The 14,584-nt window shown below is 46.5% G+C and overlaps 1 protein-coding gene across 6 annotated transcripts in view; it reads right to left on the bottom strand.

Moving 5' to 3' along the window:
- The window catches only part of mlphb (melanophilin b), a 206,751-nt gene that overhangs the window by 108,560 nt on the left and 83,607 nt on the right, over nt 1-14,584 (bottom strand). For all 6 annotated transcript variants that reach the window (XM_038788445.1, XM_038788469.1, XM_038788464.1 and 3 more), the window contains 2 exons: nt 13,697-13,750; nt 4,393-4,478 (listed from right to left, as the gene is read on the bottom strand). In XM_038788445.1, coding sequence (XP_038644373.1) covers nt 4,393-4,478; nt 13,697-13,750 — 140 coding nt within the window. The remainder of the gene's footprint in view (nt 1-4,392; nt 4,479-13,696; nt 13,751-14,584) is intronic.

The following is a 14,584-nucleotide window of genomic DNA, read 5'->3' as shown; positions in this document are numbered from 1 at the left end:
TTAAATTCCATCTGCCATTCATCAGCCCACTGGCCCAATTGATCAAGATCCCGTTGCAATCCTAGATAACCTTCTTCACTGTCCACAATGCCACCAATCTTGGTGTCATTTGCAAGCTTACTAACCATGCCTCCTACATTCTCCTCCAAATCATTGATATAGCTAACAAATAACAGTGGACCCAGCACTGATCCCTGAGGCACACCGCTGGTCATAGGCTCCAGTTTGAAAAACCGCCCTCTACAACCACACTTTGTCTTCTGTCATCAAGCCAATTTTGTATCCAATTGGCTACCTCATCTTGAATCCCGTGAGATTTAACCTTATGCAACAAACTAGCATGCGGTACCTTGTCAAAGGCCTTGCTAAAGTCCATGTAAACAACGTCGACTGCACTGCCCTCATCTACCTTCTTGGTTACCCCTTCAAAAAACTCAATCAAATTCATGTGACATGATTTTCCCCTTACAAAGCCATGCTGACTGTCTCTAATCAGTCCTTGCCTCCCTAAATGCCTGTAGATCCTGTCTGCATATTAATCAGAATTGAATGTAATCTTATACAAAGTACCTGATATTAGCAACTTCAGAGATTAGCGGCGGAATTCCCTGTTCCTGAGACTAAGGGTGGGATTCTCCGGCCGCGCCTGCTCGATGACTGGAAATTCCCTCCCGAGGTTAATGGGCCTTTAAATGTTATGCGTCCCACCCCTGCTGATCTTGCAGAGGGCGTGGCCAAAAAATCCAGTCCCAAGTGTTGACATCGGGTGGGCAGGATTCACGGAGTTTTACAACAGCAAATCTGGCACCGCACTTAGACCAATTCAGTAACCATTCAGGGGCTAGCACCGGTGCCACATGGAACACAATCGATTCCAATGAGAAATGATGCAGAATTCGATGGATTCATGATTGACCCTCAGGAGGCTGACAAGATGCAGCCGCATATACACATTGCACTCCCGACACGGGGGGAGGCACGGTAGCACAGTGGTTAGCATTGTTGATTCACAGCTTCAGGGTCCCAGGTTCCATTCTGGCTTGGGTCTCTGTCGGTGCAGATTCTGCACGTTCACCCCGTATCTGTGGGTTTCCTCCGGGTGCTCCAGTTTCCTCCCACAGTCAAAAGATGTGCAGGTTAGGTGGATTGGCTGTGCCAAATTGCTCTTTAGTGTTCAAAGATTAGGTGAGGTTATTGGGTTACGAGGATGGGATGCAGGTGTGGGCTTAAGTAGGGTGCTCTTTCCAAGAACTGGTGCAGACTCGATGGGCTGAATGGCCTCCTTCTGCATTGTAAATGATTCTAGAAGTCACACACCATCCCAGCCAACAACATGACAGTGAGGAGAACGGCACCCCGTTTTATAGACGCTGAGACCTGTTGGACACCATGGATGAGAGGTGGGTGACCATGTACCCTGGGGTGGGTCTAAGACTTCCAGCCCTGCAGTTTGCTGTGCCTGGGCGACATGTGCAACATCGTCTGGATTGGCTAGCAGCCCCGTAAGAAATGGCATGACCTCCTCAGGTGGCCTGGGTGGGTAGGCAGCATTGTGACCCTGGCACCAACCCCCACCTCACACACCTGTAACCCTACCAGCCAGGAGGGCGTCCGAACCATCACCCCTGCACCACATGCTAGCACCCATACAGGCCGCCACGGGCGGGTGCCACAGCCAGTGCCATGCCCACATCCTCAGCTGCATCTGTCGGACTGTCTAATACTGTGTGTGTTCTGTTTCTCCCCCACCCCCAGACGAATGCTGCCCATAACCACTGGGAGTGGGAAAAGACTGGAGGGGGACCACCGGTACTGCGACCCATCACCGCAGCAGAGCAGAGGGCATTTGACGTGGTCGGCGGGCCAGAGGAAAAGTCAGTCACCAGGATGGAGGTCGACATTGTGCTAGGAAGTGAGACCCTGCTGGGTTGCATTCCCCATGACAAGTGTGTAAACCCCTCCCAAACACCACCCTCACTCGTACACCACCCCCACACTCTCACCCTCTCACCGATGCCACGCAGTCACCCTGGCAATGCCAGGTGGAACTGACAGGGTGCCAGGCTGGCAGTAACAGGGTGACCAGGTTGCATCGGCAGTGCCACCCTGGGAGACACCCCGGGAGTCTCCCTCCCCTTCAATTGTCGATACACCTGGTACCCATTTCTGGAGACTAGTGCTAACTGGCTCTCGCTCAGGATCAACGAAGTGCAGGGGTTAGATCCCACGCCTTGGGTAACTCCGGCACGTACATATCAAAGTGCTGCTTACTGCAGTATTTTAATATGCAGATTAGTCAGCACTTGATCCTGCCCATTGTGGATGGGATCCAGATTGTGACGTCTCATGAGATCCTATTAGACCTTATGAGGCTTGGTGAGCCAGGTAAATCTTGTGAGATGATCCTCTCACAGGATTTGCCAACCGCTTCGCGCCTGGCCGCTAGATCGAGCCCCAAGTGTTCCCGCCCGATCAGAATAGTGGGCGATTAGCATTTCTGTTGGAGGTACTACTCGTTCCACGATTCAGGACATGGAAATGGTCCAGCACTCTGTTGCTGCTGTGAATTGGAAGCAATTCGTAGCCCATCAAGCGATGTAACTGCTGGACAGAATTAGCGCTGAAGAGCCTGACAAGCTGGAGCTGCCTTTAAGTGCTTGGCTCACCACACACTCATTCTAGCCATGAACATGGCTCAGCGAAAACCTGCCCCCCTCCATGACGCCTCCTCCGATTTTGGTAGTCTGAAGTGGACCCACTGCTCAAAGCCAATGAGGAGAGGAGGGGCACCCTCTTCCCCAGGGAGGGCCGCAGACTCAAGCCTGCCCTCCTGAACAGCACCTGGGAGGTAGTGACAGGCAATCAGTGCGGCCAGCCTCACCAGGAAGAGGCAACTCGTAATCCAGAGGGCTGGAGATCACTGGTGAGGATTCTGCCCGAGGGGCAGTGAGCTAGGAAGGGTTCCAAAGGCCACGATGCAGGTTTCCTTCATTTGGAGTGAGCTCTGCTAATCTCCTGCTTCCTCTGCAATTGGGCTCAGTTGAGTGCACTTAGCAGTGGCAACACCTGGTGAGCCAACGATTGAGCTGAGCATTGCCCATGTCCTTGCTGATGCAACTGGGGTCTGGGGGTTTCCAGAGGAAGCGGTCTGGGTAGGCTTCCAGATGACCAGAGGCACTTTGAACATTCACAAGATACAGTGGTCTGCCAGCAGTGAGAGCCACCAGGAGCCTGTAAGTAGCACCAGAGGTGCGGCATGGGGACACAGTTGTTAGCGCTACTGCCTCACAGCACAAGGGACCTGGGTTCAATTCCGGCCCTGGGTGACCATGTGGAGTTTGCACTTTCTCCCAGTGTCTGCATGGGTTTCTTCTGAGTGTTCCGCTTTCCTCCCACAGTCCAAAGATGTGCAGGTTTGACAGATTAACCATGCTAAATTCCCCTTAGTGTCCAAAGTTGTGCAGGTTAGGTGGGGTTATGGAGTTATAGTGATAGGGTTGGGACCTGGATAGGGTGTTCTTTAAGAGGGCTGGTGCAGACTTCTGCCCTGTAGGAATTCTATGGTTCTATGGACTTTCTTCTATGGGTATGTTGAAATCACATACTACAGCAATGGCGGTTTGAGCCAGGCCACCCTGATCCTGAGGGGAACACCAAGTCCACGGACTTGGCACCAAGTCGTTCCCTGCTACTCTCCCTACCCCAGGCAGTCACTCCCCAGCAAGCCTGACAATTTTTGAGAGTTTCTTTAGCCTCTCGCTCCCCTTTGCAAATACTTCCACCAATTCATGCCCGCGTGATGTCCGCCTGAGCGGCGTGGAGCATGAAGCGTTCAATCCATTAATGAGATTTAAATCATGCAAATAACGGTTTTGTATGGGTCCGTCGGCATAGGGCGCAAAGTTTGCTATGTCGCCAGTGGGGAACTGGACTATTAAAAAATTGCTCGGTGCTGTCACGAATTGCGATTTTTCACTTGCGCTCTATCTCCGCCCGACCGCAATTCTCACTGCCGGTGGAGGAAAGTGGAGAATTCAGCCCTGGGTGTTTAGTTAAAGCCAATGATAATTAAACTTCAAACTGCAGTCCATTTCCGCCACAATCTGTCCTTTGTGTAAATATATTTTGAAATTTACATTTAGCCTCAATTAAGTTCCATCTCCAGCAGTTCACCTGATTTACCACTGTATATAACATATATATATATATATATATATACCCTTGTACATAGTGGATGTCAGCAGACACCTCAAACAATAAATGCAAATTAATAAATTACCTATGCTTAAGGAAGTCTTTTGCAAACAGATGTTTGAAAACAATGTTTAAAGCAAAACCTTACTCCGCAAATGATTGATATTTTCCAAATAAAACACCTAAAAGGGACATTACTGCACTATAGCGGCGAGCCTCTGCGTGATCTAAAGTAGCTTCATCCTTTTCAATAACTCCCGTCATCATTTGAGGATTGTATTCACCTACAGGAATAGAGAACAGAAGAGAAAAGCACATTGTTAACAGTGCGCATGGTGCCTAACACCCCACAAAGCTGTGTGTTCTGAGATCACACAATGTCGTGCACTTCAGGAGGTGGGTAGAAAACATCAATTTTGCTCATGGTTTAATGCCACGTTAACCTTCCCCTGGCACGCACATCAAATCAGAAAGCATACGCTTGGACCAAGACACAGGAAGCAAATGTGACTGCTCAACACCAACTGGTATTAATCAACTCCATGCTTAATTAGTGAGTGCGAGGAATTAGGGCAATTTAAGCAATTAAGGCAATTTGTGCTCTTGTTGTTGACAGCGGGGTGTCTTTTGAATTTAGGAGCTACTTGGTCAAACAAATCTCTCCCACTTAACAAATGAAGTTAACCACAGATTGGATAATAGACTGTGGAAGCTGGCAGGAAGTATAGCAGCAGGTCTTATCCAGTTTGAAGGAATAGTTTGTTTGATGAACAAAAAAGTATCCATGAACTTTTCTTTTTTCTCCCCTGTTGGAGGAAGAAGGAGGAAGTCCATAATAGAAAACACATAGAAAACAATAATTACTTGACTATTTTATTATAGGGGTAAAAGATTTAGAAAAGTGAAGTAGTATAGTGTACCCAATTAATTTTTTTCCAATTGAGGGGCAATTTAGCGTGGCCAATCCACCTAGCCTGCACATCTTTGGGTTGTGGGGGTGAAACCCACAAACACGGGGAGAATGTGCAAACTCCACACGGACAGTGACCCAGAGCCGGGATCGAACCTGGGACCTCGGCGCCGTGAGGCTACAGGGCTAACCCACTGCGCCACCATGCTGCCCTTTGAATCTATCAAGTTGATGGCCATTGGTGATGATGGACATAGCACTTTCCCCACCCATCATCAGCATCTAGGTCAGGTACTACCAAGTTCAGCTGCAGTGTGCATCTCTCTTTAATCAACTGTAAATCTTCCTTTGCTTTTCCCTATGAAACAAAAGCAGTATTCTACCCTCCATATCACCCCAGCCTTGGCATTTAACCAGCATCCCTGTGACCTGTTTGAGATGTTCAGTTGCGGAACCTGTGGGCAGTTTATGCTATAGTTCTAAATGCACAAAAACTAGGTCAAGACTGCTCACAATTTATTTCACTTAGCATCTTTACAAAAATACACCGTATCAATTAACCCCTTAAAAAAAAGACAGATTTATCTTTTTTGAAGCTATTAACTCCATGACAGAAGATGACTTCACAGATGTCATGCAGTCCCGGGAACCTCACCAAATGAGGTCATTCATGTGTGACCGTCAATGCTGGTGGGCTATTCCACTGCAAGAGTCATCACTACTGACCCCAATCCTGTCATCATGTAACTCCTTTGGGAAGGATTGCAGTATGCCAGTCAGGTGGGACACTTGGGCAGGTATTTATTGTTTTATGACAGGTCCGTTCCAGAAATACATAGGCAGCACATGCCCTGTTTGTGAGCAACTAAATTAGTGTGGAATAGGGATTCAGTCGTTCCTAGTCTGTATAGTCAATGACCAAATGTGCCATTGGATCAGTCTCATGAGGTGCTCACTGGCTCACGGGCTGTTCAACCTTCCAAACAGAAAGGCTGATCAAACACAGATCCAGAATAATTACACTTCTTCAAACTGTGTAATGCAAGACATGAAGAGGAATCTTGTTTAAAAATATCAGCTCACTTCACTTTACTTGAGAAAAGTCTTATCATATAACTTTATATATCTCCAACATTTTGAAAAATCAAAACCAAAATTTTAAATCAACAAACAGTTTTGGCTAAAAATGCAATCAGGCCTGTTTTTGGGCAAAGAAGTCGCAATTTGTGATCTGCCTCTGCCCACTCTCACTGAGACAAGCAGCACAAACCTTGTGCAGCCTCTTTGGGCTGAGGAGGCCCATTATTCAACCATCAGCAACTCCGAACACTCAGGATTCAGGCTTGACATTCACATGATTCAACTCACCCTGACACGTCTTCCAAAGATGAACAGCCTGATGCCCACCGCTCGCTGCTTCGATAAGCTTCCAGCCACTCAGCCACGGCAGGCATATCAACCAAACACAATTCAACACAATCTTTGGCATAAACAACCCTCTCTCTTGCAGGACAATCAAAGGGAGCACATCCAATTGGGTGGGGGATGAGGAAACTTTCATTACTTGAGGTTGACAGAGGAGATGGTACTGCGACACAACTCGTGCATCTGGAGTCCCCCAAAGCATTCACAAGAAAGCTTGTTACTGCCTATAAAATCCAGGATGTGGAGGTGCTGGCGTTGGACTGGGGTGAGCACAGTAAGAAGTCTTACAACACCAGGTTACCTGTTGGACTTTAACCTGGTGTTGTAAGACTTCTTACTATAAAATCCAGAGGATCTTTGACAGGGTGGAGAGGATGTTTACTCTTCTGGCAGAATATGGAACCAGGAGTCACTGTTTAAAACTAAAGAGTTGCCTATTTAAAGCGAACTGAAGCATTTTTTTTTCGAGAGTCGTGCGTCTTTGGAACTCTTTTCCTGAAAAGGTGGTGGAAGCAGAGTCTTTGAATATTGTAAAGAAATCGATGAATAGATTCTTGGTATGCAAGAGGTTGAACGGTTATCAGTGGCAGGCGGGAAGCAGATTTGAGGCTACTATCAGATCAGCAGGGATCTTATGAAATGGTGGACCAGGCTCGAGGGGCTGAATGGCCTACTCCTGCTCTTTGTTCCCTTATACCCCTTATCCTCCTGAGATCGAGGAGTGGTGCCTTAGGACTGGAGAATTGCAAATGTTACACCCATGTTAAAACAAAACTTTGTAAGGATAAACCCAGCCACTACAGCCAAATCAGATCAACCTCGGTGTTGGGAAGTTCTTGGAAATGATAACCTGGGAGAAAATGAATAATCACTTGGGAAAATGTCAGTTAATTGAAGTAAGACAGTATGAATTTGTAATGGGCAAATTATGCTTTACTAACTTGACTGACATTTTATAATATAGTCCAGGTTTATGAGGGTAATCATAGAATTTACCATAGAATTTACAGTGCAGAAGGAGGCCATTCGGCCCATCGAGCCTGCACCGGCTCTTGGAAAGAGCACCCTACCCAAGATCAACACCTCCATCTATCCCCATAACCCAGTAACCCCATCCAACACTAAGGGCAATTTTGGACACTAAGGGCAATTTAGCATGGCCAGTCCACCTAACCTGCACATTTTTGGACTGTGGGAGGAAACCGGAGCACCCGGAGGAAACCCACGGACACACGGGGAGGATGTGCAGACTCCGCACAGACAGTGACCCAAGCTGGAATCGAACCTAGGACCCTGGAGCTGTGAAGCAGTTGTGCTATCCACAATGCTACCGTGCTAATGCGGTTGATGTGGTGTGGATGATCATTGAAAAGACATTTGATAAGGTGCCAAATAATAATCTTGCCAGAAAGGTATGAAGGCGATTGAATAAAAGGGACAATGTCAGTGGGTGAGAAGCTGGCTGAGTGAGAGAAAGCTGAGAGTGGTAAATATATTTTTTCAGGCTGGAGGAAGGTATTCAGTGGGTTTTCCAAAGTGTCGCTATTAAGACTCTTGATCTATATTAATGACAGAGGGTGCAATTCTCTGGAAGAAATTCTAAGTGTGGGAGTGAGTGAGAATTACCCTGAGCTTCCTGGCACTTGGCCCGAGGCCTCATGGGCTGCTCGCCACAAATGAAGGCCCACCAGCCAATTCGCCGACACCGCGCTTGCCAGTTTCACAGCTCCAGGGTTCCAGGTTCGATTCCGGCTTGGGTCACTGTCTGTGTGGAATCTGCAAGTTCTCTCCGTATCTGTGTGGGTTTCCTCCAGGTGCTGCGGTTTTCTCCCACATGTCCTGAAAGACGTGCTGTGAGGTAATTTGGACATTCTGAATTCTCCCTCTGTGTACCCGAACAGGCGCTGGAATGTGGCGATTAGGAACTTTTCACAGTAACTTTATTGCAGTGTTAATGTAAGCCTACTTGTGACAATAAAGATTATTATCATTGTCAAGGAGCACGGAGGAGACCGGCTTCAATGTGGGAGAAGGGATGCACCATCCCCGGAGCACGTATCTCCTTTTTTTCACCACAGAAATGGGGGAAAACTGCCTGACAGCCCTTGCAGATCGGTCTGTGATGGAGCGTCTGGTAACTGCTATCTCAGCTTCAGCACAGGGAGAAGCCACCCAGTGTCTCAGTGCTTCAGTGAAAGCTCTGACTGAGGCTAAGAGATTCATGTTCATCTCTGTGCAGGCTGCCCTGTAACTGTAATCCAGAAATCTCCCTTCTTAACAGATTTGCAGATTGCTGAGGGATTGCCCTGAATGACAGTGGAGCATACACCTGCTCTCATCTCATTAACAGCATTTGTGCTGCTTCCACCACTGCCATTCTGCCAGTGTTCATAGAAGGGGGTCATTTGGCCTATTGAGTCTGCACTGATTCACCGAAAAAGCCCCCTACGTAGGCCCACTCCCTTCCCTATTCCAGTGGCCCCATCTAACCTGCACATCTTTGAACACTAAGTGGCAATTTAGCATGGCCAATCCACCTAACTGCACATCTTTAGACTGTGGGTGGAAATCGGAGCACCCGGAGGAAATCCATGCAAACACAGGGAGAATGTGCAAACTCCACATAGGCAGTCACCCGAGGCCGGAATTGATACTGGTCCCGGGTGCTGTGAGGCAGCAGTGCTAAGCATTGTGTAACCCCTAGAAAGGCTTGCTATTGTCACTCAGCAAACCTGTCCAGACTGCTGTCACTCATACTGAGGTGGCACAACCTGAAGTCAGAACCTCAAGGCCCGGAGCTGCTCTAAGTTATAATGAGGTGGAGATGCCGGCGTTGGACTGGGGTGAGCACAGTAAGAAGTCGTACAACACCAGGTTAAAGTCCAACAGGTTTGTTTCAAATCACTGGCTTTAGGAGCGCAGCTTCTTCCTCAGGTGAATGGAGAGGTGGGTTCCAGATTCATATCCACTGCTACCATTTGCACTTCAGCTTGTTTCCCTGACAGCAAGGGTAGCTGAAGTTAGGAAAATCCCAAGGATCGCCAATGCTTCAATTTAACGTTGCCTGCCTTGGGGGCAGAGGCTCGGCCGCAAGGTGAGGGCGGTTGGAAGCCGTCGCTTCTCACTGGGGTTGCCAGTTGCTTCCTCCCCCCCCCCCCCCCACAGGAGTGTTGGCACCTCCAATGTCTGTGCTTCGCTTTGTTAATAAAGTTTCTTCTGAAGACCCTAAACTCTTTTAAAAAGTACATGGATCTGCACCTTAAGTGTTGTAATCTAGAGGGCTATAGACCGGGTGTAGGAAGGTGGAATTAGAAAGGCATCTGGGTGTCCTCGGGATGGCATGAACAATATGGGCTGAATGGCCTCTTTCTGTGTTGTAATTTTTCTATGGTTCTATTTCTCAGAATTATTGTGTAGAGCAGACCTGACTACAACAGTGTGATGTCCTAAAATGATTGGGTAGAGCAGACCAGACTATCACAGTGTGATGTGCCAGAGTGATTGGGTAGAGCAGACCAGACTATCACAGTGTGATGTGCCAGAGTGATTGGGTAGAGCAAACCAGACTATCACAGTGTGATGTGCCAGAGTGATTGGGTAGAGCAAACCAGACTATCAGAGTGTGATGTGCCAGAGTGATTGGGTAGAGCAGACCTGACTACAACAGTGTGATGTGCCAGAGTGATTGGGTAGAGCAGACCAGACTATTACAGTGTGATGTGCCAGAGTGATTGGGTAGAGCAGACCAGACTATCACAGTGCGATGTGCCAGAGTGATTGGGTAGAGCAGACCAGACTATCACAGTGTGATGTGCCAGAGTGATTGGGTAGAGCAGACCAGACTATCACAGTGTGATGTGCCAGAGTGATTGGGTAGAGCAAACCAGACTATCACAGTGTGATGTGCCAGAGTGATTGGGTAGAGCAGACCAGACTATCACAGTGTGATGTGCCAGAGTGATTGGGTAGAGCAAACCAGACTATCACAGTGTGATGTGCCAGAGTGATTGGGTAGAGCAGACCAGACTATCACAGTGTGATGTGCCAGAGTCATTAGATTACAGTAGACCAGACGAGCACAGTATGATACGGATGGCACGATGGCACAGTGGCTTGCACTGCTGCCTTCCAGCACTAGGGACCCTGGTTTGATTCCAACCTTGGGTCACTGTCTGTGTGGAATTTTCTCTTTCTCCCCATGTCTGCGTGGGTTTCCTCTGAGTGCTTCTGTTTCCTTCCACAGCCCAAAGATGTGCAGGTTAGGTGGATTGGCCATAATAAAATTCCCCTTAGTGTCCAGGGATATGCAGGTTAGGTTATGGGTTACGGGGATAGGGTGGGGTGGACATGTGTAGAGAGCTCATTCGAAGGATTGGTGCAGACACGATGGGCTGAATGGCCTCCTTCTGCATTGTAGGGATTCCATGACTCCATGAATTCAGTTAAAAACAATTTCAAGGAGGCAGCACGGTGGTGCAGTGGTTAACACTTCCGCCTCACAGGGCCGAGGACCCAGGTTCGATCCCGGCCCCGCGTCACTGTCCATGTGGAGTATCAACATTCTCCCAGTATCTGGTGGGTCTCACCCGCACAACCCAAAGATGTGCAGGGTAGGTCGGTTGGCCATGTTAAATTGCTCCTTAATTGGAAAATATTAATTTTTTTCAAAGCTTTCATTTTCCAAAAGCCAAGTGCATTATTCAGTTTAATTTTATTAGAATTAGAACATTTCATTCTACCTTGATACATGGAGATAGAAAAATTCAAATTCTAACTGAAAGAAAATCTGGTTCAAAATTAGTTCCAGAGTTTTCATACAAGGCTAAATTTGGTCCATCCAGTCCATGCCGGGGTTAATGCTCCACTTGAGCTTCCACCCATCTTTTCTCATCAAAATCTACCATTGTAGCCATCTATTCCCAGTCCAGCTGTCCAAAGCAAAAGGATAGATCTTGGCATTGTATGGTCATAAAAAACAGTTGATAATGAGTCAGAAACTATTTCACACTATTGCACAAAGAATGTGTCTCAGAACCTTCTGGAGGAAATTACATCAAGATGATTAGAACCCTTTCATCTTCAACACAATGTCATACGGTATCTAGCTGTCACAGGCATTTCAGCTTCTCCTCAAGTTTGTAGCCCATGTTATTCATTAACGCTTTGCCACAGACAAAAACCCAATCAATGTCTCATTTGAAAACCACACTCAGGACTCGGGTGACATGCTGCCCTGTTGAATAGTACCAAGCAGGACTACTCAAACAGTTACCCACTCTGGACTATGTGCTCTCCACCTCAATGAGCAGGTGGATCACCTAGTTTGTCGAGGGTCATGGGTGGACAAGCAGCCATTGCTACTTTATTACTGTAAGAAGTCTTACAACACCAGGTTAAAGTCCAACAGGTTTGTTTCAAACACGAGCTTTCGGAGCACGGCTCCTTCTTCACCTGAAGAAGGAGCCGTGCTCCGAAAGCTCGTGTTTGAAACAAACCTGTTGGACTTTAACCTGGTGTTGTAAGACTTCTTACTGTGCTCACCCCAGTCCAACGCCGGCATCTCCACATCATGGATACTTTATTACTATCACTGAATAAACATGGGAACTAGAAAATGGCGTCAATAGATTGTCACAAAAACATGCTTCAAGTCAAATAATAATGTTTTTGATTCAATGCTGCAAACCCGAAATGAACTTTAAAAACAGAGACTTAGAATAAAAACAGAGATTAAGTATAACTCGAACTTGGAATGAAAGGTGGCTATCCAATTTTCATTTCTGGACGTCCACTCCACCGAGATGTCACCACATCAGCAATAACTCATTGAGGACAACGATAGCCCGACAATATGAGTGAGCCACATATCCCGTCCCCATTAGCAAGGCATTAAAGTAATCACCTGGGATATTCAACAGAAGGTTTCAAGATACAAACTCATCAAGCTACAACGGGAATACACTTTAAACTCAATCACTTGAACAATGGGACACCGACAGAGAGAGGATTCCCAGACATGAACTGATTAAGTTACATGAGGGAATACATTAGTAATGACCATGTTTTAATCACTGGGTGATAGTCATGTGACAGGCCAACTCTTTGAGTGATTAAGCTTCTACTTTCTCGGGGGCAGCATGGTGGCGCAGTGGTTAGCACTGCTGCCTAACGGTGCTGAGGACCTGGGTTCGAACCCAGCCCCCGGTCGCTGTCAGTGTGTAGTTTGCACATTCTCCCCATATCTGCGTGGGTCTCACCTCCACAACGCCCTAAAAAAAATGTGCAGGGTAGGTGAATTGGCCAAGCTAAATTGCCCTTAATTGGAAAAAAAAAATCGCGTACTCTAAATTTTAAAAATAGCTTCTGCTTTTCCTGCAGTCAGAGGAAAAACAGCTGAGACACTGATAAGAGCAGACCCAAGTGATGTATTTCCTTTCATTCCATTCTCCTTTGCTCCAACCCAACGTACAAGCTTTTGAATCCTGTTTGCTGACCATGCCACCTAGGGATGTCCCTGCTGTGGATAGAGACTTTTTGAAGGAAATGAACACCACACTACTGTCTCCAAAAGTGCAGCCAAATTAACATCTTCAAATCACAACTATAAGGGAAATTGTGAGACCAGCAAATTAATCCCAAAAACAAAAAATCAACCAACTCCTCAAACCACATCCCTCTTTTAGTTCCCTAGACTCTAATTTCATTGATTTATCCTTCCCCACTCCATGATCTATTTATGTATAAAGTTTGAGTGTGTGTATGTGTGTGTGTGTGAAAGTTGGAGAGTGTTTTAGTATTTTAATTAAACTGGGTAAAGTATGAAAGAGCTAACCTCTTGCTTTGTTTTCTCTTTTTTTAATGATCACAGTGTATAAACCGTTAAACATTTATTGAATTGGCAAATTCATCCTTTCAGTCATTTGGAGTCCAGAACTTGAGTATGGCTGAAAAAAGATATTTTGTTGAAGCTTCTCATCTGATGAGTGCAGGGCAAAAAAGCTTTCACAAAATGTATTTTCTTGGCAATACGCAAATATATCCTTTTCACAAAAACCCTGTTTCAGTTGAATAAGGAAGAGGGGAGACAGTCTACCCTCACGTGTCAGATCGTAACAGGGTTTACGGTAACATAATGAAAACAAATGAAGTATTCTGGTGTTTACTCACCATGCAAGAAACTATCTGAAACAGAGTCAAATCCATCTCGTTCATACTGTGCATCTACAAGAGGTAATAAATGCATTAAAAATAAAGTATAAACTGAATGCAGCAGGGACTTGAATGCATCACATAATACCACTAAGTTCATTAGCCTGGAAGAAGGCTTGCAAATCACTGAAGCTACCCTTCGACATGAAAAACTCAGCTTTCAATCTCTCCTGAACATGTAGACCATTCTTTTCCAATTGGTACACATAACCTTTCAGTAAGTAGGCAGTGAAGAAGACAAATGGTACGTTGACCTTCATAGCCAGAGGTTTCAAGTACAGGAGCAGGGATGTCTTGCTGCAATTATACAACGCCATGGTGAGGCCACATCTGGAATATGATATGAAGTTTTGGTCTTCTTTTTTGAAGAAGGATATTCTTGCTTTGGAGGGAGTGCCACAAAGGTTTGCCAGACTGATCCCTGAGATGGCGGTACTGATGTATGAGAAAGGAGTGAGTCGGTTAGGATTATATTCACTGGAGTTCAGAAGAATGAGGGAGGATCTAATAGAAACCTATATAATTCTAACAGGACTAGACAGGATAGATGCAGGAAGGATGTTCCCGGTGGAGGGGGTGTCCGGAACCAAGGGTGTAGTCCAAGGATATGGGTTAAATCTCTCAGGACTGAGATGAGGAGAAATTTCTTCACCCAGAGAATGGCCGGCTTGTACAATTCGTTCCAATTTATTACTACAGGGGCCAAAGTTGAGGCCAAAACATGTTTTCAAGAAGGAGTTAGGTATAGCTCTTGGGTCTAAAGGGATCAAAGGATTTGAGGGGAAGACGGGAATAGGCTATTGAGTTGGACTATCATAACAAATGACAAAGCAGGTTCAATGGGCC

Source organism: Scyliorhinus canicula, chromosome 2 (assembly GCF_902713615.1).
Source record: "Scyliorhinus canicula chromosome 2, sScyCan1.1, whole genome shotgun sequence".
Taxonomy (NCBI): Eukaryota; Metazoa; Chordata; class Chondrichthyes; order Carcharhiniformes; family Scyliorhinidae; genus Scyliorhinus; species Scyliorhinus canicula.
The sequence above is the reverse complement of the archived record's forward strand: the minus strand, read 5'-3'. Positions and strand labels throughout refer to the sequence as shown.